Here is a 25,806-nt window from a genome sequence, read left to right as displayed (position 1 = left end):
TAGGATCTTATAGCTTACATCCTAGGATTCTAACCCACAGAGAGTATGGATGCTCTGGTTATGATTTTCCAAAATGTACTAGATTCTAAAATAGTCCTGATGGTTTGGAAGTTAATACATTTAACACTGCTGTTCAGAGGAGAAGGGAAAACATAAAAAGGGAACTTCAGACCAATTAGCCTTGTATCAATCATAAGCCAAACATTGGAATCTATTGTTAAGGAAGGTTTAATATCACACTTGGAGGCCGTTAGCTCATTTGGTTGTATGGCTAAGTGTGGTTCAGAACAATGACAACAATCGAGTTTGACTCCCATTCTTTCTGAGCTGGTGCTGGGACATACCTCCTTACCTTGTCCCTGAGAGTGAAAGCCAATGCAAAACTGCCACTGAGGAATTTGCCAAGGAGACCGCCTCAAGATAAAACATCAACAGACATTGGATGATGGACATGCCTTTAGGCAAAGCTCGTTTGAACATAAGCAATTTTTTTTTCTTAAAATGTGATTTATTAGATAGAGGCAACCTAATTGTATGAATGAGAAATTGGTTGACAGGCTTATTTTTTTACACACAGATATAGTAAGTCGGATACATAAGTGGGACATGGTAGTTGCAATATATTTAGATTTTCAAAAGGTACTCTGTAAGATGCCCCACACACAGGTTAATACACAAGATAAGGGCTCTTAGATTTGGGAGTAATGCTGTGGAGGATTGATTAGCACAGGGTAAGGATAAATGGAACATTTTCAAGCAGCCAGTCTTGAACTAGTGGAGTGTCACCAAGGTCTGTCTTAGAACCTCATCTATTCATGATCTATATTAATAGCTCTGAAGTCACAAAGAGTAGTGTATTTAGGTTTGTTGACTATATGAAAACAAGTAGAATGTAAGTTTTGGAGAAGACATACTGTAAAGAGATCTAGACAGCTTGAATAAGTGCTGAAAATGTGTTGCTGGAAAAGCGCAGCAGGTCAAGCAGCATCCAAGGAACAGGAGAATCGACGTTTCGGGCATAAGCCCTTCTTCAGTCGATTCTCCTGTTCCTTGGATGCTGCCTGACCTGCTCCGCTTTTCCAGCAGCACATTTTCAGCTCTGATCTCCAGCATCTGCAGTCCTCACTTTCTCCAGCTTGAATAAGTGGGCAACAAAGTGACCCATGGAGTATAAAGTGAAGAAGTGTGAAGTTACTCATTTTGGTCATATGAATAGATAAACAGAGCAATATTTTAAAAGGCATGAAATGCTCAAAAGCTGATGCTCAGAGGCTGAATTTTCCCAAGTAACACAGACATAGGTACAGCAAGCATTTAAAACGACTGAATGTTGACTTTTATGACAAGGTATTGAATAACAAGAAGAAAGAAGTTTTGGTAGAATAATATTGGGCCTTGGTGTGATCAAACTGAGAATATTCTATGCATTTTTGAGTCATCTTATTTAAGGAAGAGTATGTTTGACTTGAGGATGGTACAGTCAGTGTTTGATATTTTGACTCTTGAGATAAGTGATTTGTCCTGTAATGATTGAACTGAGAGTTTAGAAGAATGAGAGCTGATTTGCATGAATGTTAAAAGATTCTGTAAGAGTTTGACAAGGTTGATATTGAGGTCATTATCTGTGACTTCAGAATCTAGACTTGGAGGCTCAGCTACAGGGATAATGTGTTGATTGTTTTGGAGTGAACTGAGAAGAAGTTACAAATCTTTAAAGTAGTCTGCTCCAGAGATTTGTTGATATTTCTTCAGTGATTATATTTTGGAATCTATCAGTCCATCTTCATCTTTCAGGAGATCAAAGGATACAGCAGGAAAACAGACTTGAGGTAGATAATCAGCCATGTTCATATTTAAATGGTGGAGCAAGGTCAAGGCACTGCTTAATCTATTGCTACACATATTTCTTATGCATTTCTGTTTTCACCTGGTAAAAGGAGACAACTTTAGATTTTTTTTTAAAAAGAATAGTGATGATGGACATTTGCAGGATCTTAAAACCATTAGTGAGCTCTCAACTAGTACATTACTGGTAATCATGTGTTCAACCATGCTTTCTGATGGAAATGATTTTAAGAAAACTTGGTGATGGTGACTGGGATTTGATAAGTTGATGTAAGGGGACTTACATTGTTCAATCTCATTTCAAAGTGTTTACAATAGACATTGCTGGAGAGGTGTAGGTCACAGTAACATACAGCTTCTAATGGCATCCATAACCTTTAATTAAGTACTCTTTAAGTATAGTTTTTGGGGAAAAGAGATTGATGATACTTGTAAAGATTAACTGTTTACATATTTAATTACATTGCTTCTAAAATACCTTTTGCCATTTTCTTTATGTTCTTTATGTTCTTTGTCATAGTTTTCCCTCTAAACATAAGGGAATGAAAGGAAAGCTCAAGCACAAAGGAGCTAATCATCCCTTCAAGTAAGTAAGAAGTATGCTAATGTAGAGGTCCCAAGAGTCCAGTGACATTTTCCAGAACATCCGATTCTTTGCAAATCAAATTTGTAGTTCTCCGCTCTCATTTATTTTAGGGTTTATGTAATTAGAAAACTGTTGCACTCCATCACCCCACTTTAACCTTGTCTGGCTTTTCACAAGCACTGTGTGCCTGCTCAGTATTCAGTTGAGGAGAATCACTCTCCCAATTACCATCGACAATTGAGTCGAAAGTTTTAGCGCATGTATTTTAGTTTTGTGCTTCAAATAAGTCAACCAAAGGCTTTAAGAATGCTCTTGTGGCAGGGTGGCAGTGTCTTTACCTCTGAGCTAGGAGGCCCAAATTTGAGTTCCACCTGCATCTCTGAACAGATCAACTAGAAAATATCAACTAAATGGGGAAATGTCATAATCAAATTTGTTGAAAATATAACCTTATTATTAAACTGATGCTTTGAGTATTTGTTGCTTTGACACTTTAATTACAATAACCTGAAATCCTCATCCAAAGTTTAGCTAACAAAGTATCATATTGCTTCTGTGACCTTACACCACATGCTAAAAGTTAACTGTTGTAAAACTAAATTTCATACTATGCGGAATAATATTTTCTTTATTGAAGAAACAGCTATCAACAGCTCTCTGTAACACACTAATTAATAGTTACTATGGATAATAACAAACAGAAAAGCAATATACAAGCATATTAAGTTTTCATTTGCTATTGTTAATGACTGAGTTTAGTCTGGAATAGAACTAGGCAAAATTACGAGAAAATGAGATATACTCACTTTTGGGTACTGAATTTCAAATAAAACTTTATTATATCCAAATGGTATGCTGTTCTGTTAGATGGAGTTAAAAATCTCTCAACACCAGGTTATAGTCCAACAGGTTTAATTGGAAGCATGAGCTTTCAGAGCGCTGCTCCTTCATCAGGTGGTGGGTGGTGGGTCCATTACCACCTGACGAAGGAGCGACGCTCCAAAAGCTAATGTGCTTCTAATTAAACCTGTTGGACTATAACCTGGTGGTGTGATTTTTAACTTTGTATACCACAGTGCAACACCGGCACCTCCAAATCATGACTGTTAGATGGAGAGTGCCATGTATCGTCATCATCATGAACCAGAATGCAAATAAGCTCTGAGAGACTTTGGAAAATACCCTGCACTTTGAAATAGAATTTTCAAATCCTTGGGCCATCTAACAGACATTTTAGACTTTGTAAAGGGTAAATAATTAGTTTCTTTATATCTAGCTGAAAAACTTTGCTTTACAATTTAGTTTTAAAGACACTTCTTCCTATTGTTGAACAATCCAACAATTTTATTTTATCAACCATTTCAGTTATTCAAAACAGTTTAGAAATTGGGAGGATAGAAATTTGTTTTCCTGACTTCATCTTTCCAACAGTGTTTCCAACATGAAAGACATAGAGCAGAAATAAATACTGTAACTTTGTGTTGTCCAGTTACTAACCAAGATTCTGATGGAGCTGAGAATCTTGTGCCGGGACAGGAAAGTTAGACTTTTCCTTCAGCTCAAAAAATGTTGGCTGCATTTATTTGTGCTTTACTGCTAAGAGATGCACTAATATGCAAACAGCCTCGTTAGGCTGTTTGAAGTCAGATAGCCCTGTAACTGTGGCTCCCAGTTCTGAAGAAGGGTCACGACTCAAAATGTCAACTGTGCTTTCTCTCCACAGGTGCTGCTGGACTTGCTGAGTTTCTTCAGCAATTTTTGCTTTCTGTTACTGAATTATGCTGTTTTATTTTCAATTTTTTAATACTGTCTCCTGCATTTTAAAATTGATGAATGGAAGAGAAGCTGCAACACCTTTTTGTAAGCATTCAGGTTTTTGCTATCACAAAAACAAACACATTTTTTCATCTACATCCAGTTATGAGGGTAATAGGCAATCTTGGAAACCAAAATTGTACAATCTTAACTGTGAAACAAAATCATTTTTAAAAAATGCATAAGACAAAAATAAACCATTACCTCATATGGAACTCAAAGCTATTGCCCTGGGATTAAGACTTAGACTTTTCATGGCAATCTTTTTTTCACATGTTTGACAATCGATCTTCTGAAGGAGTGATCCTCTAAATATTTAATTGATCATTTACTGAACAAGGAAGGCTATTGGTAATCATAAAAAGAATAACATTTTCAAAGGGGTACTTGCACTATTAGTTACTCAACTTTCTATGGCAAGTCAAAATTAAAACTGCCATAGTTCTAGCAGACTATAGAGTTGTTTTTGTTAGAGAGAGATCAGTAGTGGAGATTTGACCTGAGGGTCACCTTAAGTGAGGGGAGGGGAAGTAGAGTCCTTCATGGTCCTCAGTCAGTGCAGGAATTGAACCAACACTGTTGGTGTCACTGCATCATGAAGCAGCTGTCAAGTCAACTGAGCTGTTAAGTTTTTCAATCTGTTACCTTTGGTTTTCCAATTAATCTGCTGAGAGAGCAGTCATTATACTTTCTTTTATTCACCTTAAGTATTTTCCCTCCACCTTGACACCATCTTTTATCCTCTTACAATCTCATATATTTTTTTCTACAGTAATGCTATCAAACATCTCAATTTCCTGGCTCCTTTTATTCACTTTAATCTGTCTTCTGCTGAATTTGCTGCTGTCTGTTCATTTGGGTATCATTATTACCGAATTTGGTGACAAGTGTGGTGCTGGTAGTTGACAAATTTCAGGGTGAGAGCAGCAACTCCCCAACATTTCTGCCTGGTCCTGACACTACCCCAAATCATCAACCCATCCTCTCCAGATCTGACACTAACTTCATCTCCTCTGGAGACCTCTCATCCACCATCTCTAATGTTGTATTTTGCCCATCACCAAACAGCAGTTTTCATCTCCTTCTCCAGTTTCACAAACGGGGCTATTATGGTAGCCATAGCCCCATTATTTCAGCCTCTCCAGCCTGACTGAACTGATTATGTCTTGTCTTGATATTTTTTCTCCCCTCCCCCAGTTATCTTCCCAGCTACATATACTCCCTTTCACTTTATCATTTCCAATTTCCTGACGCTAACTTTCTTTCCTTCACCATGAACATCTAATCTCTCACCTCTTCCACCTTCTGCCAGGACAGTCTGAGAGCTCACTGTTTCTTTTTCTGAAATGGAGGGCCAACCAGTCATCATCCACATTTTCAATCTCCTCTGCTTGGTGGAAGCTGTTCTCACTTTAGACAACTTACCCTTTAACTAAACTCATTTACAAAAGGTAATTGGTGTTACGATATAATTACAGCGGTCTTTGCAATGCCAACCTTTATTTTGTGGAAATGTTCCAAACCTCCTTGGATCTGATTCCTCACTTCATTTTCTCGTATGCTGACTGTAAAGGGAAAGTGGATGTTAACACTTAATAGAACATTTCATTTAGATGTGTTTATGAAATATTGATCTAGAACTGCTTGTACAATATTTTGTTCAGATGAAGAATGTTTAAAGTAACACAATCATGGAGAATGAAATTTGTGATAGTAAATAAAGAGACTAATCTCCATCTGACAATGGTGTGATTTACATATGCCTCCCAAGCCTAAAACTGATTAAGGAATGACTGCTGATTGGAGAAATCACTTACATTTAAGGTGAACTGATCTTCACAAAGGAGAAGGGAGAAGATTTTAAAATTGAACATTCTGTAAATGTAGATTTAAGCTCGGGCAAGTTGAAGATCTGTCTCAATATGTCTGAAATATCCCGTAAAACAGTCCATTCAACAAAGTTAAATGCAAAAACATGTATAATTATACAATTATGCTATTATGATGATTATTGTGATTTCTTTCAAAAATGATACAATTATGCTATTAAAAAATAGTTTCACAAGCCTGCCAAACCTCTGCTGACTCTGCCAGCTGTTTTCCAGGAATAGAGTCACAAATTAGTCATAAACATTTGCTTGATGACAGTGAACTAAACTAATCCAAACATTTAGCTTGTATTTTTAGATTTTCAACAAGTTGTGTGCGAAATTATCAGTTTGTAGATAATGCAGAAAAATAACCGCTTATCACATTGGAATGCTTTCAGAAAAGTTTATGGAAAAGGTAGAAATTAAACAATATAGTCAATCATATTCAGGCACTTTTACATCTGTTGTAGTGCTATCTAGCATGATAACAGCATTGTTTGTTTCCGACAATTTATTAAACAATTGACGGCCTAAGTAATGTATAAGTGAAAAGTAACATCACCGTAGTCCTACTATTCCATAGGGCCTCAAGGCAGTAAGGACTTGTCCACTGTCAGAGTGAGGCCAAAAATAAACTGGAGGAACAACACCTGATATTTCGCCTGGGAGCTTACAGCCTCAATGGCCTCACTATTGACTTCACCAACTTCAAAATCCCTCTACCCCCAGCCCCATCCCATGTCCAGCCGCCACCCCCTCCTCGCTTCCCTGTCCTGACCGAACATATCTACCTTTCTACTCACCTATCCGCTCCACCCTTCTCACTGACCAAGCACAATATCCCTCTACCTGCATCCACCTGTCACCATCCCACCTACCTTTCCCACCCACCACCTTCTATTTACATCTCTGCTCCCCTCCCTCTCCCCAGACCTGATGAAGAGTTTCGGTCTGAAACATTGATTTCCCTGCTCCTGGAATGCTGTCTGACCTGTGCTTTTCCAGCTCCATATCAATTGCCTCATACCACACAGCTGCACTATCATTAGAGAGGGATGACTGTTGGTGGTTTAACCAAGGGTCGTCATGCCTCGTGCATGGGGTGTGGAGGTAGAGAAGGAGACTCCTTCAGCTGGTGTGGAAATTGAGCCCATACTGTAGGCATCATTTTACATTGCAAACCAGCTGTCCAGTTGACTGGGCTAACTGACCCGCAAATAATTCTGTATTATCACATTGTCATGACAGCATTGAAGGAGGCCATCTGCTCCATTGACTCCAGAGCAATGCAATAAATCCCATTCCCCCGCTGTATCTCTGTAGCCCTAGAAGTTTATTTTCAACCAATTTCCCTTTTGCAGTCATTTCATTATCTCCACTTCCGTCACCCTTTATAGTCCAGGAGTTCCAAGTTGTAATCACTCATTGCACCTAAAAGTTCTTTTTCTCATCCCCTTTGCAACTCTTGGTCGTATGATTGTACTATTAGTGAATCAAACTCATTTTCTTTGATTATCTTATCTAAACCTGTCAGAATCTTTTATGCCTCTGCCCAATCAACCTTCATCACTCCAAGGAGATCAACCCAGCTTTCCTCAAATTGTTTCAACTAGAGAACCATTCAGGCAATGCTGTCAAGAACTATGTGACCCTTTAAAAGGTGAAGTCCAGGACTAGATGCAATATTTTAGTTGTGCACTAAGAAGGGCTTTATAAAGATTGAGAATAAATTCTTTGCTTTTGTCCCTCTATTTATGAAGTTCCAGATCCCATATGCTTTGCTAACTACACACTCGTAATTTCAGCTACCTTCAAAGATCAATGCAGATAGCATAACCACAAACACCCTGTCTCGGTTCATCTGTCATTGCAGAGATCTTAGAACTGTGATAGTAATATGTACTTTTACAGATTCAGTCAGGTCAGGGAAGCGAGGAGGAGGGTGGCTGGACAGGGGATATGGCTGGGGGTAGTGGGATTTTGTAGCTGGTGAAGTCAATATTGAGGCCATTGAGCTGTAAGCTTCCAGGCAAAATACCATGTGTTGTTCGTCCAGTTTATGTTTGGCCTCAACTCTGATAGTGGAGGAGTCCTTACTGTCTCCAGACCCTATGGTATAGTAGGACTATGGTGACTTTACTTTTCACTTATACATTTCTTAGATCATCAATTTTTTAATAATGACTGTGTCATTAATATGTATTGCTCTTTATAGCAAAATGTATCAACTCTCATCACTCTGCATTAAATACCAACTGCCATTCTTAAATAAAAATTCATTCTTGGGTTCTGGTGTCATTGGGAGGCTAGCATTTACTGCCCATCTCTAATTACCTAGAGGGCAGTTAAGAGTCAGTTACATTGCTATGCTTCTGGAAGCTAGATCAGTTAACATTGGCAGATTTCCTCCTCCTAAAATGAACCAAATGGGTTTTTATGGCAATCGATATGGTTGCCATTAGGCTAACTTCTTAATTACAGATTTTTATTGAAGTCAAAGTTCACCATCTGCCACGGTGGGGTTTGAAACCATGGCCGCAGAATCCTGGTTTTCTGGATTGCTCAGCCAGGGAAATTATCACTATGTCACCACCTTCCCTTGTCTGCCCATTTTATTAGAATTTGTCCTGTTGCTGGCAATTGGTATCATCGCATCATCCTTGATATTCTTCACACCTTTAGATTTGGCAGAAAGTTTTGAAAATAACACCAATCATTTGAACCAGTGTCTACCATTGTCTAATCTGGAAAAGCAACCACCCACCATGTCTTTCTAATTTCTCTCCTTCAACTTATCCCCATAACATCCACTCCTACTGATATTTTGGTGGGATTTTTTTTTGTAAGCATCAATGCAGAGTATGAATTAGGTATTCAGGCCTTTTCCTGTTCCTTGAAATATGTATGACCCTGTTAATTTCTAATATCCCCCACCTCACTTCCTAACATCTGCTTACTATTCACAAAATAATAGAAGACTTTTTGAGCTTCCTTTTTATGTTAACTGCCTCTTATTTTAAGTTCTTAGACCTAATGAATATCCAGAAATATTAACTTAATGATTATTGAATTCAATAAGTAAAAGACCAAACAAAATTAATTCTGAAGGAAGAATTTGATGGGTGCTTAAAAAGATACACTCATCACTTTGACAGAAGGTATGCTGAGCTGTTGTTCCCTTTTCTGTTCCTAACTGTAGGAAAGGAAACCAGGATAAAAATGAAAATGCTTGGATGTTTAAGGATGAGAGAAAAAGGAAGAAACTGCGAAAAATGCTGAAGAGATTGCGAAATAATGATACATGCAGTATGCCTGGTCTCACTTGTTTCACACATGACAACCAGCACTGGCAGACACCCCCATACTGGACATGTAAGATCCCAGGGCAGTCTACTGTATTCTAAACTGGTCTGGATATAACCAGGCCTACAAGAACTAGAATTGTGTGGAACACCTGCAGTGAGAATCCCATAAGAGAAGAAAAATAATTGATTTTTTTAATTGAAGTTTTTAACAGAGAAAATATTCAAAGGGGTTTTGCATGAGAGTGACGCTAAAGAATAGCGAAAACATTAGGAGAATGGACCAATAGTGTAATAAAAATAGTGAGCTTTATAAAAATGCCTAAAGGTGGGAGCTGAACAAGCAAGGTGCAGGAGGTTTAGAGATGAGGTCAGATAATCATACTAAGGTAAATGATGCCTCTACCATTGAATATGGAATAGAGTATGGATTCATTTACAGAATGCTAAACTTTGGAAGATTTAAAAGAAAAGATATAATATTAAAGGAGATTAAGAAGGTAGGATTGAATGAAGTACTGAAGGGTTATATATGTGGTGAATGTGAAGTGACGATCGTAAGAAGATGGAGTCAGTGGAAATGAATAAAGAGGAGATTGATAGACAAGTATGATCAGGGCATGTGGAATACAGGAAATTGAGTTTTAATCAAATTTCTCTGGGATACAACTTGGGGACCAGCAACAAAAGAATTCCTGATATCCAGTGTAAAGCTAAGAATGATGTGGATAAGTGCATCAATGGTAGTAGAGCCAGATTGATAGCATTGTGGAACTGGAAGTATACAATTTCATTATTAGAAATCACAGGCATTTGAAATTCTGCTCTTGCTGAAGAAGGGTGAGGTTACTCACTGCTTAATTCTGTTTGAATGAGATGACAAGTGCAAAGATTTTAGCAAGAGCTGAATAAAATGTCTTGGTTTTTGAAAATGAGAAAATAGTGGTTCATAGCAGCTACAATCTGATCTTGACCAGGGTGATCTGAAATCCAGAGATCATAGAGACACCAGAAGCAACAAAGCGATGAAGGTGGGTGCAAACATCACACCTGGACATTGACATATTATTTTTTAATTAAAATCATCTCCTGTTTTAGTGGGGCCATTCTGTGCTTGTACCAGTGCGAATAACAACACTTACTGGTGTTTGAGGACCTACAATGAGACCCACAACTTCCTGTTCTGTGAGTTTGCCACTGGTTTCTTGGAATACTTTGACCTCAACACAGATCCTTACCAGGTAAGCAAGAATCATCAACTCACTGGATTTTTGCAATACATTGAATGAAAATAATACCAGTTACCTCCCAGCGTTGTGCTTAATTTTAGAATTTTTACATAAGATAGAAGTTACAACAAAATCTGTGCAAATTGATTATACTTATGAGTTCCATTACATACTTGTAATTGTTATATGCTCAGTCAGATATGGAAACTGAGTTGCCAAGCAGTGAATTGCTTGGAAATGAAATAAAATTGAATGAAAAAGATGATATTCCATTAAGTGACACAAGATTAATAGTGCTCTGCTTTTAGCAAAACCCTCCAACAGCACACAGTGATGTTTGAGATGTTCTGTCGCAAATTTTCAAATGCCTTCTGCAGGCTATTCTGGATAACACAAAGGTTGAATCTAATGTATTACGCTGTTCCATCCGTTCACAACTAATGGCAGTCTGGTTGAATGCAAATTACTTGTGGCATCATGCCCCTCTACCTTTTTTTTTAAATTAATGTATTTTTCCAATTGACCTGTTCAGAGAAGTTATTATACACTTCTGGAACAGGTAGAACTTGAATCCAGCCTCCTGGTCCAAGTGTACCACTGTGCCACAAGAGGGCCCTTGCCTCAACACTTATTCCTGCACAATTATGAAAATCAGCTCATGTCCTTAAAGGTACTGATTGTCTGCTTTGGACAGTTGGTTTGACAACCTTGATTAAACCACACTTCTTGTACAATGAACAGTTCTGATTTCCTAATTATGAAAAGGATTTGGATCTACTGGCTAAAGGCAAACTACGTTTACCACAGTTGTTAAAATTAGTGATTTTAACCTGTTAAGAAAAATCCCAGGCTGGAGCTATTCTCAACAGAAAAGAGAAAACTGAAGTGTAACCTGGTATAGATGTTCAAGATTATATCAGGGTTTGCAATAAATACTGGCCAGCCAGCAACACCCAGGTCCCACGAGATTTTTTAATAAAATCCGAGTAACACTGCGAGAGCAAATTTTGATTAAAGCTGATGCTATCTATAGATTCCCACCAAACTAATCAAATTGGTTACGGGATCTGATACACTTTATTTACTCAGTAATATGAGGCCACGTCTGTGAACTCTCCCAAACTGCATCTTGAGAAATTACACTGGCACTGAACTGTAGCTAATACAATAGTAATTTTTGAAAGCAGAGAAGCAAACAGTTATCAGTGTGCATTGTACATGTCCTGTAATGGTTAGTGGAATCGTAATGTGTTATTCTTGTTAATGTTATCCAAGTTAAATTGTTTTAATGCATAAATGATTAGCATTCTCTTTTAATCAAAGTTTGTTTTCCATTCATAGCTGGTGAATGCAGTGAATACGTTAGATCGAGATGTTTTGAACCAGTTACATGTGCAACTTATGGAATTACGAACCTGCCGCGGCTTTAAACAGTGTAATCCACGGACCAGAAATATGAACACAGGTACAGATACCTACCAGTATTCCTGTGACTGAATATAACACATGCACTGTTGCTGCTATATCTTGTAACCAATATGCAAAACAAAATCCATGTAAAGATTATTCATGTTCTTTAAGTTTGTATTTTGTAGATCTCACTATGGAAAAGTAAAAAGCTGTTAGTAATTCAGTTAAACTATTGTTCTGAAGGTGCATTTCAAATTACCTTTGGTATTTCCATTAGGGAGCCATTAACTTTTGCATCACGTGTACAAGTGACTCAGAAGTTAATGCCCATATTAAAATTTATGGCTGACACTGTCAGAATAATTAACTACAGTTGGAGTTCATTTTCCATACACCATCAATATTAACTTTCACAGGGATTAAATTAGTCAAAGGGCTAAAGAGTTTGTTATAAATCTCAGTAAAATGTCAATGAACTAGCTAAAAGACTTTGGACCTAGAATTTGAAAGTATATGAAGAATCTGTACTCCAAGCTCATATTCGTGTTTTTTCTAACATTGGTTTCTTGCACATGTGCATGATCTACTTTGAGCTGGATTTCTCTCTCGTTAGTTGGGCATGTTTTTGGTGGATGGAAGGTAATTAGCCTATGCCAGCTGGCTTCATATGAAGTCTGATGCCTTCATATCTGTTCCTGAACTAGCCTCCACAGTACACTAGATGTGTTGGAATTGGCAGCCCTTTTTGCATATTTAAATAAGGAAATAAAGGAAACAAAAGCATTCTACCAGGCTTATTGACCTGGATACGATCCTACACACTCCATAATGTAGCTGACATGGGCAGTCAAATGGGAGTGGGCAGGTCAATTTTTTATTTTACAGCCTAGTTGGAAAAGAGCAGTAAGAAAGTGGGGTTTCTCATTCAGGGATACCCTGCATGCATCAGCAATTTTCAACCCCCTGACCTCACCCCAAGATATCACCCAACCCCACTCACTGCACTTCATGTTCTGTGTAATCCCCAAGCCCCCCCAAGCCATTTCCCTGCATTGTACAATCTCTTCGTTCCCTAAAACCTTGGAATTTACTTTTCTGAGGCAGTAGTGATTTTCCAGTGTGCCCCTTACAACCCTGGCAGTACCTACTAGTGAACACCATTTGATTGGACAGCAGTACCTGAGGGTGGGGCATTCTCATACTGAGGGGTAAAGGTCAAATTCTCGGCCAGTTTATGCCAATGTGTTACAGGGTGGGCTTGTTCCAGTCCTGATGGCAACTGGCCTTTCTGAGGGAGTGAGCAGGCCATACCCTCAATCTCTCTGTGCTACTGTTGTCAAACATGATTGTTTGCACCCATCCTACATGACCAAAAATGTAACTACTTAACTTTAATTTAAATCTGCCTACTGATCTCCTAATTGTTCTACAAAACTTGTTTCTTCCCTGTCTAGGAGGAAAAGATGAAGAAAAGTTTAATCAATACAGGTAATTTTAAAAAAATAAATCTTATTTCCTCTCACCTAATGGAGCTTTGATTTTTTGTTTTACTATGGAACATTTCTACCTGTTTCCAATCAATATTATAGTATTTGAGGAGACTTTAAGCCACCACTCCATCGGGCGACAAGAGTATTAAAATCTGAATCCCTACTCCAGTTCTACTTTTAATTTGAATTGAATTCAAAATGGAAAATGGGCAACCAGCCTACTCCTACGATGTGGTTTGCACTTTTAATGTTGCAGTGAGATCTATGTAGTGGGCGGCACGGTGGCACAGTGGTTAGCACTGCTGCCTCACAGCGCCAGAGACCCGGGTTCAGTTCCCGACTCAGGCGACTGACTGTGTGGAGTTTGCACGTTCTCCCCGTGTCTGCGTGGGTTTCCTCCGGGTGCTCCGGTTTCCTCCCACCATCCAAAGATGTGCAGGGTCAGGTGAATTGGCCATACTAAATTGCCCTTAGTGTTAGGTAATAAGGGGTAAATGTAGGGGTATGGGTGGGTTGCGCTTCGGCGGGTCGGTGTGGACTTGTTGGGCCGAAGGGCCTGTTTCCACACTGTAAGTAATCTAATCTAATCTAATCTAATCTAATCTATGTCTTATTTCAGTTTGCTATTTAAAATGTAATTCTTGATAGCCATGTTTCCCTAGTCTGGAGAACATCTATCAGTTAAATTCAAGTAAGGGACTGTGGCATCAGAAGCTAGGTACCTTTCAACTTATCTGTTGGGCCCAGCATATCCATCTCATCAACCCACAAAATTAGACACCATTTCAAATCCCGTCAATCTGCCTCAAACATCCCCACTGAGGTCTCAGATTCCACTTCTCCCAGGCCATTGACTCGAGGTTACTGAATCCACCTAACGACCTTTTGAAGGCCTGGGGAATGTGGTCAATCTCTTGTGTCCCCAGGTCACTAATCTTCCCAATTAACCTCCATTCTCCTTAACTACGTAAGCCTCTAATCTACCAAAGCCTCCACTTTCCATCAAGCAGCCCAGTCTCCACTTTGCTCTGCTCCCACGCCTCTGATTCCCTTCTGAAAAGTCCACAGTGTCATGTCATTGGCCTCTGATCCAGTGTTTATAAAGCCTTGGGTAAAAATCCAACAATGTGCAAAATAATCCAGATCTCCCTGGATTTCCAGGTTTTTTGAACTCCACTGCTCCCTGCACTGGCAGGTCAATAAAATTTAATGTTCCCTCCACTTTGTGTCATTTGTAATAATTTCTGCTAGTGTTGGAGATTAAAATGTTGACCATGATAATTGGAAACTGATAACGCATTTTTCACCCTTCAAAATAATTTCCTGTCAGTTAATCTTGAGATTTTCATTACCACAAGGTGAAAAATGTTTATTGAATTCAGCTGGGAAACATTTAATGCACTATTTTTCTGTTCACTATTTTAAACCTGGCCTAGTACCTCCATTAAAATAAAAGAAGAATATCATATGGATTTGGCAAGTTTTTGTCCACAAATATCTCTAATCATGCTTTCTAATCTAGCTGATATGAGTTAGTTGCATTAAGCATGATGCCATCTGACCCACTGGTCATTTACGTATTGTACACACGCCTAGTTATCTGTAATTTCACTGTTATGTAAATCGTATACACTGAAGAGGCCATGCTCCACACCATCAGCAATGTATTCAAGGAAGATTATTGTAGAAATTCAGAAGTCATTCAGAAGACAAAGATCATCTACCAGCCTTCTCCCATCTCCCAACACAGCTCCTTCACACTCAGAAATGACAGTGGGCCATTGGATATAGTGGATAATTTCTCATATCTCTGGAGCCCTTCAATGAGAATTCCATCTGTAATTCTGCACTGCCAGTGTAGCCTTTAGCTGTCTGAAAAAGAGTGTCTTTGGTGATAAAAATCTTAAACTGGCATCACATTCATGGTCTACAGGACCGCAGTGTTATCTGTCCGTCTGTGTGCATCAAAGACATGGATGTGCTCAGCAAATGCCTCAAATCCTTGGAGAAGTATCATCAGTGATGTCTCTCCAACTCCTTCAAATTTAATAACTGGCTAAGCACTCCAATATCAATATCCTCTCTCAAGCCAATATCCTCAGCATTGAGATACTAGTTAGCTACATTGGGTGAACCATGTTGTTTCCATGTCTGGCACAAACTTCCTAAAACATGTTCTATACTCAGGGCTTCATCGCGACAAGCAGTTATTAGGAAGGTAAAGGAAACATTTTGATAATTTCAAAGACTCCCAGAAAATAAGCAATCTCCTCACCAACGCGAGATAATCTCTGCCTAGGACAACTCAAACTAATGAAGAAGCGTCTATGAAGGTGCTAACCAAATTTAGCATCTCCAACAAATCCATGGGAGGCCAAATAGAAGCAGTGGAAAAAGCATATGAAAATCCAAGCATCCCACTCACCTGTCCCATCTTTGGCAGCCTACAGATCAAATTGCTTATCCACCTTGACTAACAACTGCTGAGTAGGAGGTCATCCTCAGTCCCAAGGATTGTCTAAGGAGCAAAGGAGTCATAAACTACATATTCTTAGTTCAGGCACAAAGCTGCCCCAGAACAGCGACCCATCTCGCCAGGCCTGTTCACCTGGTTCTAGTAAGATCTGAGTTATCTGCATTACTCTTCCTCCCGAGTCTCTTATGGCGTTTGCACATTGGTGTGGGAAGCTGACCCTCAGTCTCGGTTTGCCAATCTTTGAACACCATATCCCTTTTTGTTGACTCTATCTCGATACCTAATTTAATCTGTCCCCTTTAAACATATACTCTCCACCTATAATTACATTCTTATTGCACAACATTAGAAAGAGATCTGTATATACGTGACAGGTGCCTCCAATCTTCAAGAAAAGAAGAACACAGGGATAGAAATAATATTCTCTGAGACATTATCTCCTCCTACCTCTCTATCTGAAACAAATGCCCTAAAAATCAGGGACAGTTCATTCTATTCTTTAACCCTGCTTCTCAATTTATCTCACCCTTTCAGGTTTTTTTTGCCAATATTTGTTCTAATTATTTTAATCTGCTGTGCAGATTAAAGATCCATGAAGTGGATCAGTTTCTTTTAATTCAAAATTGAAAGGATTAAATTTTAGGAAAAAAATTCTACTTTACACGTGTTAATTTTGAACATATTCTTTGCAAACTAATACTGGAACAGATAACTGTAAGCAAAATATAAATCTTCCGAATAAGAAGCAAACAAAAGCACATTAAACACTTCAGACTTGCTCCAGCCCCTAACTTTTGTTAAATGTAAAAGAAAATATTGAGGGTCATAGTTTTAAATTTGTAAGGATATCTGTTGCAGAACAGAATCAAGTTCATTCCCAAAATTGGACATTGCATGCAAAGTTGATTTATTATGGAATGACGTCCAAACTAATTAACTGTTGGCCTTCCATTGTAATCAACATTATACAGGTCTCTTAAAACAAATTTTTAGATGATGCAATACAAATGATATGAGTACTTTATTAATATTTTGCTTAGATAATTTTAAAAATTTACAATGTGTATGCTTTGCTGTATCTATTTTGAAAATGTACTAACTAATTTATCTTATTGACTAACAATGCGTCTGTACCAACAAGTGTAAGTTTGGGGTTATTTTATTTCTTGAAAGAAGCACCTCTGCCCCACAGAACTTGTTTTCCAACATGCCTCCATCTCAGATTTGCAAGCGTCCTTTATGCATAAAACATGGAATTATCAAACTGAGGTTACATGATATGATAAGACATTAGGTAAAGCCAAATATTGGTAAGTATGGAAAGTATTCTATTTTTAAAGTGCTTTTACTCTATTCGTTATTTATCTGAGAGTTGAATTTGCATCAAGATCTTGAATGGAAGTTAATATCTCAAGTCTGGGGTATCACCAAGAAGGCTATATTATCACAACAACTTTGACGGTTCACCTTTTTCAGTTTATGCTTTGAGATGCTAAGCTTTGCTTTGTCTTTGCTGCTTAAATACTAGGCAATATCAGCGCCGGAAATGGCCCAAAACGAAGAGACCAAACACCAAGTCCTTGTGAGTTGTGTGAATAATATTCCAACAGATTTGTCTACAGCCCTGCTGCTTCAACAATTGCTTGCTATTTTTTCTTTTGCATGCAAAGCCTGATATCAGCATGGACTAATGCAACACCTTCTCTCTCTTTTAATCAAATTAATAAAACTTTGAGATTTACTGAAATATAAAATATGTTCTCGTACAGACCATTCAAAGAAACAGTTACTTACACATGAATTGATTTATCTATTTAAATATAGTCCTTAGCATCTGTCAAACTTAGAAGTGCTGAAATTGAAAGCATCACAGTTGCATTTGATTTGTTCAATTCCTACTTTTGTCAAGCAGTGACATATTTATAACTGACTAGATAGAAAACCTACTGATGATCAATTATAATAGACCATAAACAGCTACCAATTTAAAAAAAAAAGCTAGCAGGAAGTAGAATGGAAGTGATTAGAGCCATTCAAAACAATGTTAAGCCACTCGCCCTATTCGGAGTGAGGAAATGTCCACCAGGCACACCTGAACTTCAGCGAAGATATAGATGCAATGGGGTCCAGCTTTCTACTGCAGGGGGGAAACATTTTGGGAGGAATGATGAGAAATGAGGACAAGCACAGTGACAAGTCAGGGAATTTCAAAGTCAGCTTGTAGAGTCTGAATTATCAGAACAGAAGATCAGAAAAACTATGAAGTTTAGGACAATAGGATCGAGCTGTATTAGAAGGAAGTAGAATCTGTCATTATTGAGGAAATGTGTGCTAGTATTTTGGGGAAGTGTAAGTCAGCTTCCAACTTTATCCTGTAATTTCCATAATATAGGAAAAACTGCATCCAGCTATTAAATCTGTACTTTTTAAAATCCATGAATTCAAAATTTGTCTCAGAAATAAATGACACACAGCCCACAAAATGTTTCTTTTTTGTTGTCAGTCTGTGGGCAAATTCATTTATTAGTTATTAAAATATTGGGATGTGGAAACAAAGGTGGATGGTCTAGTCAAACTGGTTACAGATGGAAGATGGAAAGTCAGCTGGAAACTGTTTAATCAGAGTTAACGGCACAAATAGATGTTGAGAGGTATGTTAACAATGGAAGTCCGTTTCAGCCAGGAGTAATTCAATGAGGTGTGATTAGGTAGATTTGATTAAATCTGTTTTTTTCATTTCCAAATAATATCATCCATCGTTAAACGTTACCCATGGAATATCAGAGAAAGTTTTACACTGTAGTAATTATGATTATTGCACAGGCATATGAGGCCCAGCCTGGTAAACTTACCACTATACAGAAAAACTGCATCCAGTTGTTAGGTCAGTTCCCACTGATATACTGTGATACAATTTGTTTTTTGGTTATAAATGTTTATGTCTATAAATGCTTTCTCTTTATCCATTTCACTATACATTTGTTTTGATGGCTGACATTGCAAGACAGTCAATTGCATTTTGCATAAAATGTAAAGTGAGGGGTAACCTGATCGAAGGGTATAAAATTATGACTGGCATGGATGGAGTGCATAATCAGACTTTTTTTTCCAAAGGTGGAAATGACAAATGTTAGGGGACGTGGGATTAAGATGCGAGGCAAGGTTTTTTGCACAGAGTAGGGTGCTTGGAATGCACTGCCAGAGAAGGTGGTAGAAGCAGATATGGTAGCAATGTTTTAAGGGAGCATATTGACAGATACATGAACAGACAGAAGATCGAGCAATATGGGCCATATGCGGGCAGATGGGATTAATTTAGGATGGCATGTTGGTTGACCTGACATGGTAGGTCAAAGAGCCTGTTCCTGTTCTGTACTGTTTTATGTTCTATATATGGAGGGCCACCAAAACCTTTTAGTCCCTCGGACTAGAATTTTTTTTTTAAACTTAGCTGGCATTGAAATCTAACTGGAAGTGTAAAGCGGCATGCAAGAATTTTTATCAGATTAAACATTGTTTTCAAAGCAAAACTACACTGATTTACATTGTACTGTAGAATGTGTAGTAACTGTTTCACTCTGATTCCATAAACCTAACAATTATCTTTTACCTTTCTTTTCACCAGTACTGATTTCTCAGTGAAGCAGAACTCAAAACATTCTTTATTTCTCTTCTTCTGGATTAGCCTGCTAAAATACTGCATGCATTTATAAAGTTTGTGAGTTTGTTTTTTTTTTATTTGAAGTGCTGTTGGTGTAGCAACGTTTACTAACCATCTTTCATATTTACACTTGATACACCTCCATTGTTTTGGTTGTCTTGCATTTTTTTTATTTTTAGGATGTAACTAATTTAGCTTGGAGGAGGTGATTAAGCTAATTTTTTGGGAAATGCATGACATTATCTCTGGCAAAGAAATTTCCAATGGCCCCCAAATACCTGAGATACCTGCTTAGAACAGATGAGAAGCCCCTGGGCAGTACCAATTATACTCTGTAGAAAGAGCCTGATATCAAATTAGACAAAAACTGAAGAGTATACATACTCAGTTTGTCAGGGTTTGCAGCAGCCTAATCCATGGTTCTTAGGGATCACTAGAGGCTGCTGAAAAACAGTTAAGCTTTGATTAATTTACTTGCACTGTTTTTCTCATTCTGAGTTCTCCCATATTGGGATAAATTCTGAAGCCTGCAACATGGCAGAAGCAGGTCTGTGGTAATCTGAAAATAGTGGCTAACTTATCATCCTATTATCAGTGCTGCTTTGGTTACCGCTATTATGTGATATCCATGAGGGTTGTCGATGCTTCATCTTTGAACACATTTATGATTGGAATAGATACATTTTTGGTCTCTGAGAATCAGGGTATATAGAGAGCAGACAGGAGAGTAGAATTGGATCCAAAGGTCAAGAACAATTCTATTATTTAGTGGAACAGGCTTGATAGATCATATGCCCTGTACCTATGGATATTCATATGTATTTTTTTCTTGGCCATAAGATGGACCTCTACTCCTATTGTGAAATGTTAGAATGTAAAAAATGGGCTACCGGAAATTATAGGAGCAATTGAGGGGCATGTTTAGGATTCTTGTCTTTGTTCTTTTGATGCTTGTTTGTAATTGTCAATCTTTTAAGTAGAATTGTGCATTATGTTCCTCAGGGTAAGGTAAGCATGAAACCTATAGCTTAACACTAGCAATGTCAAATACTAGGGATCATAAGTTTAATGTGAGAGGGGAAAAGTTTCAAGGGAGATATGCAAGGAAAGTTTTTTTACACCGAGGGTGGTAGGTGCCTGGAACATGCTGCAGTGGAGGTGCTAGAAGTAGATACATTAACAGAGTTTAAGAGGAATTCAGACAGGTACATGAACAGATAGGGATTAGAAGGATATGGACCATTGGCTGGCAGATGGAATTAGTTTAGAATGACATCATTGTCAGCACAGACATGTGGGCTGAGTGGCCTGTGCTGCACTGTTCTATGTTCAATGTAAATGATTTGTACAATGTGCTGTCTTCATGAATTAGAATAGACAAAAATAAAGTGCAGTGCATTTTAAAAGTAAGCAATATATTTTTCTTTAGAATGGGAAGAAACTGCCAAACCAATCCACATGTTTATGTTCTATCCATACTTCGCCAACTAATGGAAGTCAATAACACAATTATTCCATATGACATTACTATTAGCCTCAACTAATGCCAAGTTGTTTGTATATTTTATGTCCGCTTTGGTTCAGTTGGTACTTACACGAGAAATATTGGAGGGTTAAAAATCTACTGTAATTCCTGGGTGATTATTAAATTGAATCCTGACCCAGACATGGATGCACACATACCACCTGCCCAAAGATCTGACAAATCCAACATGACACCCATGTACTCTGATCTGACACACAAAACTGCCACCGCATCTTCCCCCTCTCTGCCCCCCCCCCCACGCTGATTCAATATCTTGATCAGACCACCCTCCTCCAAATCCAATAGCCTTCTCACTCTGACCTAATCTCTTGATCTACCCTAAGCACTCATTCACGTATATAACCCCTAACCCACCTCTCATGTATTTGGCACTTTACTCCACACCCACCTTTTCTTTGCCATCCTACCCTTTCACAGTAGCTGTATTGCCGGACATTTAGACATGGAATACTGCTCTCAGACTGCTGTAAAATGGGACAAAGTTTCCATGCTAATGTTCTCCGCTGCTGGCTATGATGATTCCCAGAAAGGATTCCATTGTTTCTTAACAGAAGGCTCTTCTCCAGGAATTTCCAGTGTAGAAGTCATCAAACTATAAATAAGTGCTTTTTCTCTGATCGGGGTTGGAAATAGGGTTCCCCTCCCCAATTGGAGTTTCATGGCCATTGTGTCCTAACGTAAACCATCTTTCCTTCATCCATTACAACAACCCTTTACTTTACTGGACTTTGTGATATATTCTGTCTCGAGATGTTGTCAGCACCAACTTGGCAATTCTTTTGTACATTAACATGTGTTAAAACCCAGCTGTACATTTTTTTTGAGCCTGTTCTTGTGTTTAATTTCAGAGGACAACTTTGGGAAGGCTGGGAAGGATAGACTCTTGGGAAAAAAAAAGCTGATTCCTTCAGCAGCATCAACTGGCAACAACTTGAAACTTTATACAGACAGGGTGAAAGCCTATACCTTTATCAACTGAATTTCAATTTTAGCCTTGAAGACTGAATAAACTAAGGGGGCTGATGTAGGTAGAATGTTTGCACTGTTGGGGAATTTGAATAGATAAGTAAACTATCGAGGATCACTTATGTAAATGAAGGTGGAATGCTTCTTCCACTGGTTGCTAGACTATCTGCTATAACTCAAAGTAATGCCTCATTTTGTTCAAAGCCATCATTTTGGAATGCAGCTCACTTGACTTACAGGAACTGGCTGATTCTGCAGGAGCAAAGGAGCAAGGTGCAATTTTTTTTTTTGGTGAAGCACCTTGATTACAAGACATTTCCATTATCAATATGGCTATAAGTTTGTCGATAAAGAATCGTGCAAGAATCAACCACTGCCAATGATTTTGGAAAATAAAGTGAGGTGAAGGAAATTTTGTAAGACTGGGACAGTGGTCAAAATCAATACAAGGGAAATAAATGTATGAGCATGAAAATGGAAGGGATGAATTGTTTGGTGAAGACCTTCTAGAATAAAGATTTGTTTGAAGTGAAAAGGAAGTGAATATTCAAATTGTTAATAATAGTTTTATCAACTGTCAGTCCCAATTTGAGAAATCTGCTTCGTTTGAGGACTTGCATATTTGTTCAGCCTCTGCCGTCATTATTTCTAAACAGCTTTGAGATGCACATTTAGAAAGACCAGCTTCTGTATATTACTTAGAATTCTATCTTGTAAATACTTACAACTTTTACACCCATCAATGAAGTTTATTAGTGATTTAGAAGCTAAGTCAATGCAAACTGGAATGCCTAGCTACATACAATAATATCAGAAAAAAAACCTCATCTTTAAAACTGCACCATTTGATTGACGAACTATTGATGCATTTTAAAATCTTGTTTCATACTGATTTGTTCAAATTCATGAATTCGACCGATTGAAACTGATTTTCAACTTACTGAAATAGCATCTGAAACCACATCTTTAAAATTGGCTAAATTTCAGAATAACAAGATGAGTTTAAAAATAAATCCTTAATTGTGTAATAAAATAATTTGCATCTGTTGCAATGATACAATCTTCTATACTGACATTTCTGATATGTTTTCTTTTTCCTCAATTAAAGATTTGTTGCCCTTCTCCATTTCTCCTCCACCAGCATTGGTAGAATCCTCCACCATGTCCATTTCTGTTTTAAACGATTTTGTTTTTCAATAGTCTCTTCCCTCCCAAGAATCTCAATACGGCTGCCATTATTCCCACCATCCAGCCAAGCAGCTGCCATTTTTACTGGATCATTCTCTGCCTCTTCTGCCACTTCAGTCCTGCTGCCGCAAGAAAACCCCTTTCCTCCTCCTCTTTCAACAATCCAAAGGAGCAATTTCTTTTGTGATGTCCAAGTTTAATCCTCAGTCAGAGCCAAGCACCACTCTCCTTCCAGCAGCACTTATTCACACAAGCACAGGAGATGCAACAATTGTTTTTTTTACCACTAACCTCCTTAATGTCTTAGGCCTCAAGTTCTCTTCCCAAATTAAAGAGTTTTATTTGCACTTTCAGTCAAGAATACTGTATTAATTTTCATAGTGTGGGCACTTACCCATTTGGAAATCCAAGCATAGAGAGGGTGACCACTTTATGGGGACATATGCATTTAGTCCATAAGCTTGGCCTGGACCTTGGCCTCCTGTTGTTTAAATTCGCCATCTTGCTTCCAATCTGACCAACCTATTCTTGGCTTCCTTGTAGTGTTCCAGTGAAGCTAAACACAATGTCACCTATTCATTTTTCAACCGAGCAATTTAGCAATTCAGTCTGTTGAAATCAACACACCCTTCCATTTATTATCTTCTCCAGCATCTCTCCTTTTCCTTGCTCAAAATCTTTTATATTTCCAACCGTTACCAGTTCTGATGAAAAGTCAGACATGAAAAATTAACTCTGTTGATTTCTCCACAGACTCTGCCAGGCTGGCTGAGTATTTTCTGTATATTCTGCTTTTATTTCAGAATTCCATCTCTGCAGTATTTTACTTTTGAGTAAAACAACTTATGTTTGAGATTTGCAACTTAATCTGAGGTAAATATCAGGTCGATATGAAATTTGGTCAAGCTAAATATGATGGTCTGTCTGCCAAAAATAAAATGCTCTAATGATGAAGAATGTAAAATCTATTCTAGAAAACTAGAATAAAAGTTGTTTTATGATTCTTTCTAAATGGGAATACAAACAAAACTGTTTATGATCTGCTTTACAACTTGTTTACTTCAAAGTGAAATACTTGATTCTTTCCGAAGAACATTTTCAGATATGTATTGTATGAGGAAATGTTATTCCAAATGGCTGATCAGTCCAGACTGTAAAGAGTTACTTTCTTTTTATCATGTATCTAGTTAGAGCACTAATGGTAGAGTTGTTTGAGATTTTTAAAAATAAGTAATTTGAATTGTTTCTACTGGGATACATTATAAATTAATGGTTTAAGAGTAAATTGAATAATCCCTGCTCTGATCTATAACATGACCTTTGAAAGAGCAAGGGTGAAGTGTGGAGCTAAAATATTGTAGCCCTCCAACCCACAGTGCCTATATATGTTGGTCCCCGTTGAACAGGGATTGCTGAATTTACTCTATGATATATTACAAACATTTATCTCTTGACTTTTTTAATGGATGCAAAATGATTTTTGAGGAAGGTTGTTGCAAATTGATTGATGTCATTACAAGTATTTGTCTGGCTAAGCTTATGTATTAATGATGTATTAATTCTTATAAATATTTCAACCAACAATTGAACATTTGATTTGTAACTGTAATTTTCCTGCCATAGGGTTAAAATTGACTGTCACTTTAGCACTGATAAAATCAAGACCTATTACAGATAGCAGCTATAAAACTGAAACCTTTGTTAATGATGTTATTAAAATTTTACTGTGTTCAAGAAATATTTGTCTATAGCCTTTAAGAATTCAAGTCTTAAAATGTATTTCTGTTCACAGTATTCCAGTACCTTCTGTTTGTTAAGACTCTGTATTTGTGTGGTGATCAACACAATTAAGATTAAGGACAAATTCTAGATCAATTTGAATAGATTTTTTAAACGATTATTTTTCTGCTTCCTTGTTCTGTATTCCTTGTTATTCCTCCTTAATATTAATTCCTGAGGATTAAACAGTTACTGTGTTCTGTGTATCTTGAATGTCATGTACTCTTTTTATAAACTGATTTTCTGTACATTTACAGTGCGAACTGTCCCAAAGTAGATTAGAGAGATGTGAATAACCCCAAAATATTTCTTGGTTCTTCATACTCTTAAGCTTTTTTAAAAAATTGCCATGTGCTGCTTCTTGCCTGATGCAGAGGACTGCAACACTTATAAGATTGAAGGTTGAAATATTGAGCCCAAGAGACAAACCCCAATGCTCAGTTACAAAGTGGGGGAATGTGCAGCAGGCAGACAGGCATTCAGAACCAGTGACAAGTCATCTTAGCACAGCATCTTTGGGCATAAGCCCTTGAATCTCAAGGATGCAATATTTGGTTAAAGTTTCCACTTTCAACTCAAGTATTATTAATGTTTTCATTTGTCTCAGTGACTTGGTCTACCTATCTCCTTCATGTGTAATGC

The 25,806-nt window shown here is 37.8% G+C and overlaps 1 protein-coding gene across 9 annotated transcripts in view; it reads left to right on the top strand.

Moving 5' to 3' along the window:
* Nucleotides 1–25,377, top strand: part of LOC122560108 (extracellular sulfatase Sulf-2-like) — a 303,645-nt gene extending 278,268 nt beyond the window's left edge. For 7 of the 9 annotated variants that reach the window (XM_043710351.1, XM_043710353.1, XM_043710348.1 and 4 more), the window contains 7 exons: nt 2,366–2,431; nt 9,317–9,489; nt 10,518–10,660; nt 11,990–12,113; nt 13,513–13,546; nt 17,553–17,606; nt 22,080–25,377. In XM_043710351.1, the coding sequence (XP_043566286.1) occupies nt 2,366–2,431; nt 9,317–9,489; nt 10,518–10,660; nt 11,990–12,113; nt 13,513–13,546; nt 17,553–17,606; nt 22,080–22,110 (625 nt within the window). In that variant the 3' untranslated portion in view covers nt 22,111–25,377. The remainder of the gene's footprint in view (nt 1–2,365; nt 2,432–9,316; nt 9,490–10,517; nt 10,661–11,989; nt 12,114–13,512; nt 13,547–17,552; nt 17,607–22,079) is intronic. The other 2 variants (XM_043710355.1, XM_043710356.1) reach the window with 2 other exon arrangements.
* The last annotated feature ends 429 nt before the right edge of the window (nt 25,378–25,806 follow it).

This window comes from Chiloscyllium plagiosum, chromosome 20 (assembly GCF_004010195.1).
Source record: "Chiloscyllium plagiosum isolate BGI_BamShark_2017 chromosome 20, ASM401019v2, whole genome shotgun sequence".
In the NCBI taxonomy this organism is placed as follows: Eukaryota; Metazoa; Chordata; class Chondrichthyes; order Orectolobiformes; family Hemiscylliidae; genus Chiloscyllium; species Chiloscyllium plagiosum.
This window is presented reverse-complemented; position numbering and strand designations above follow the sequence as displayed.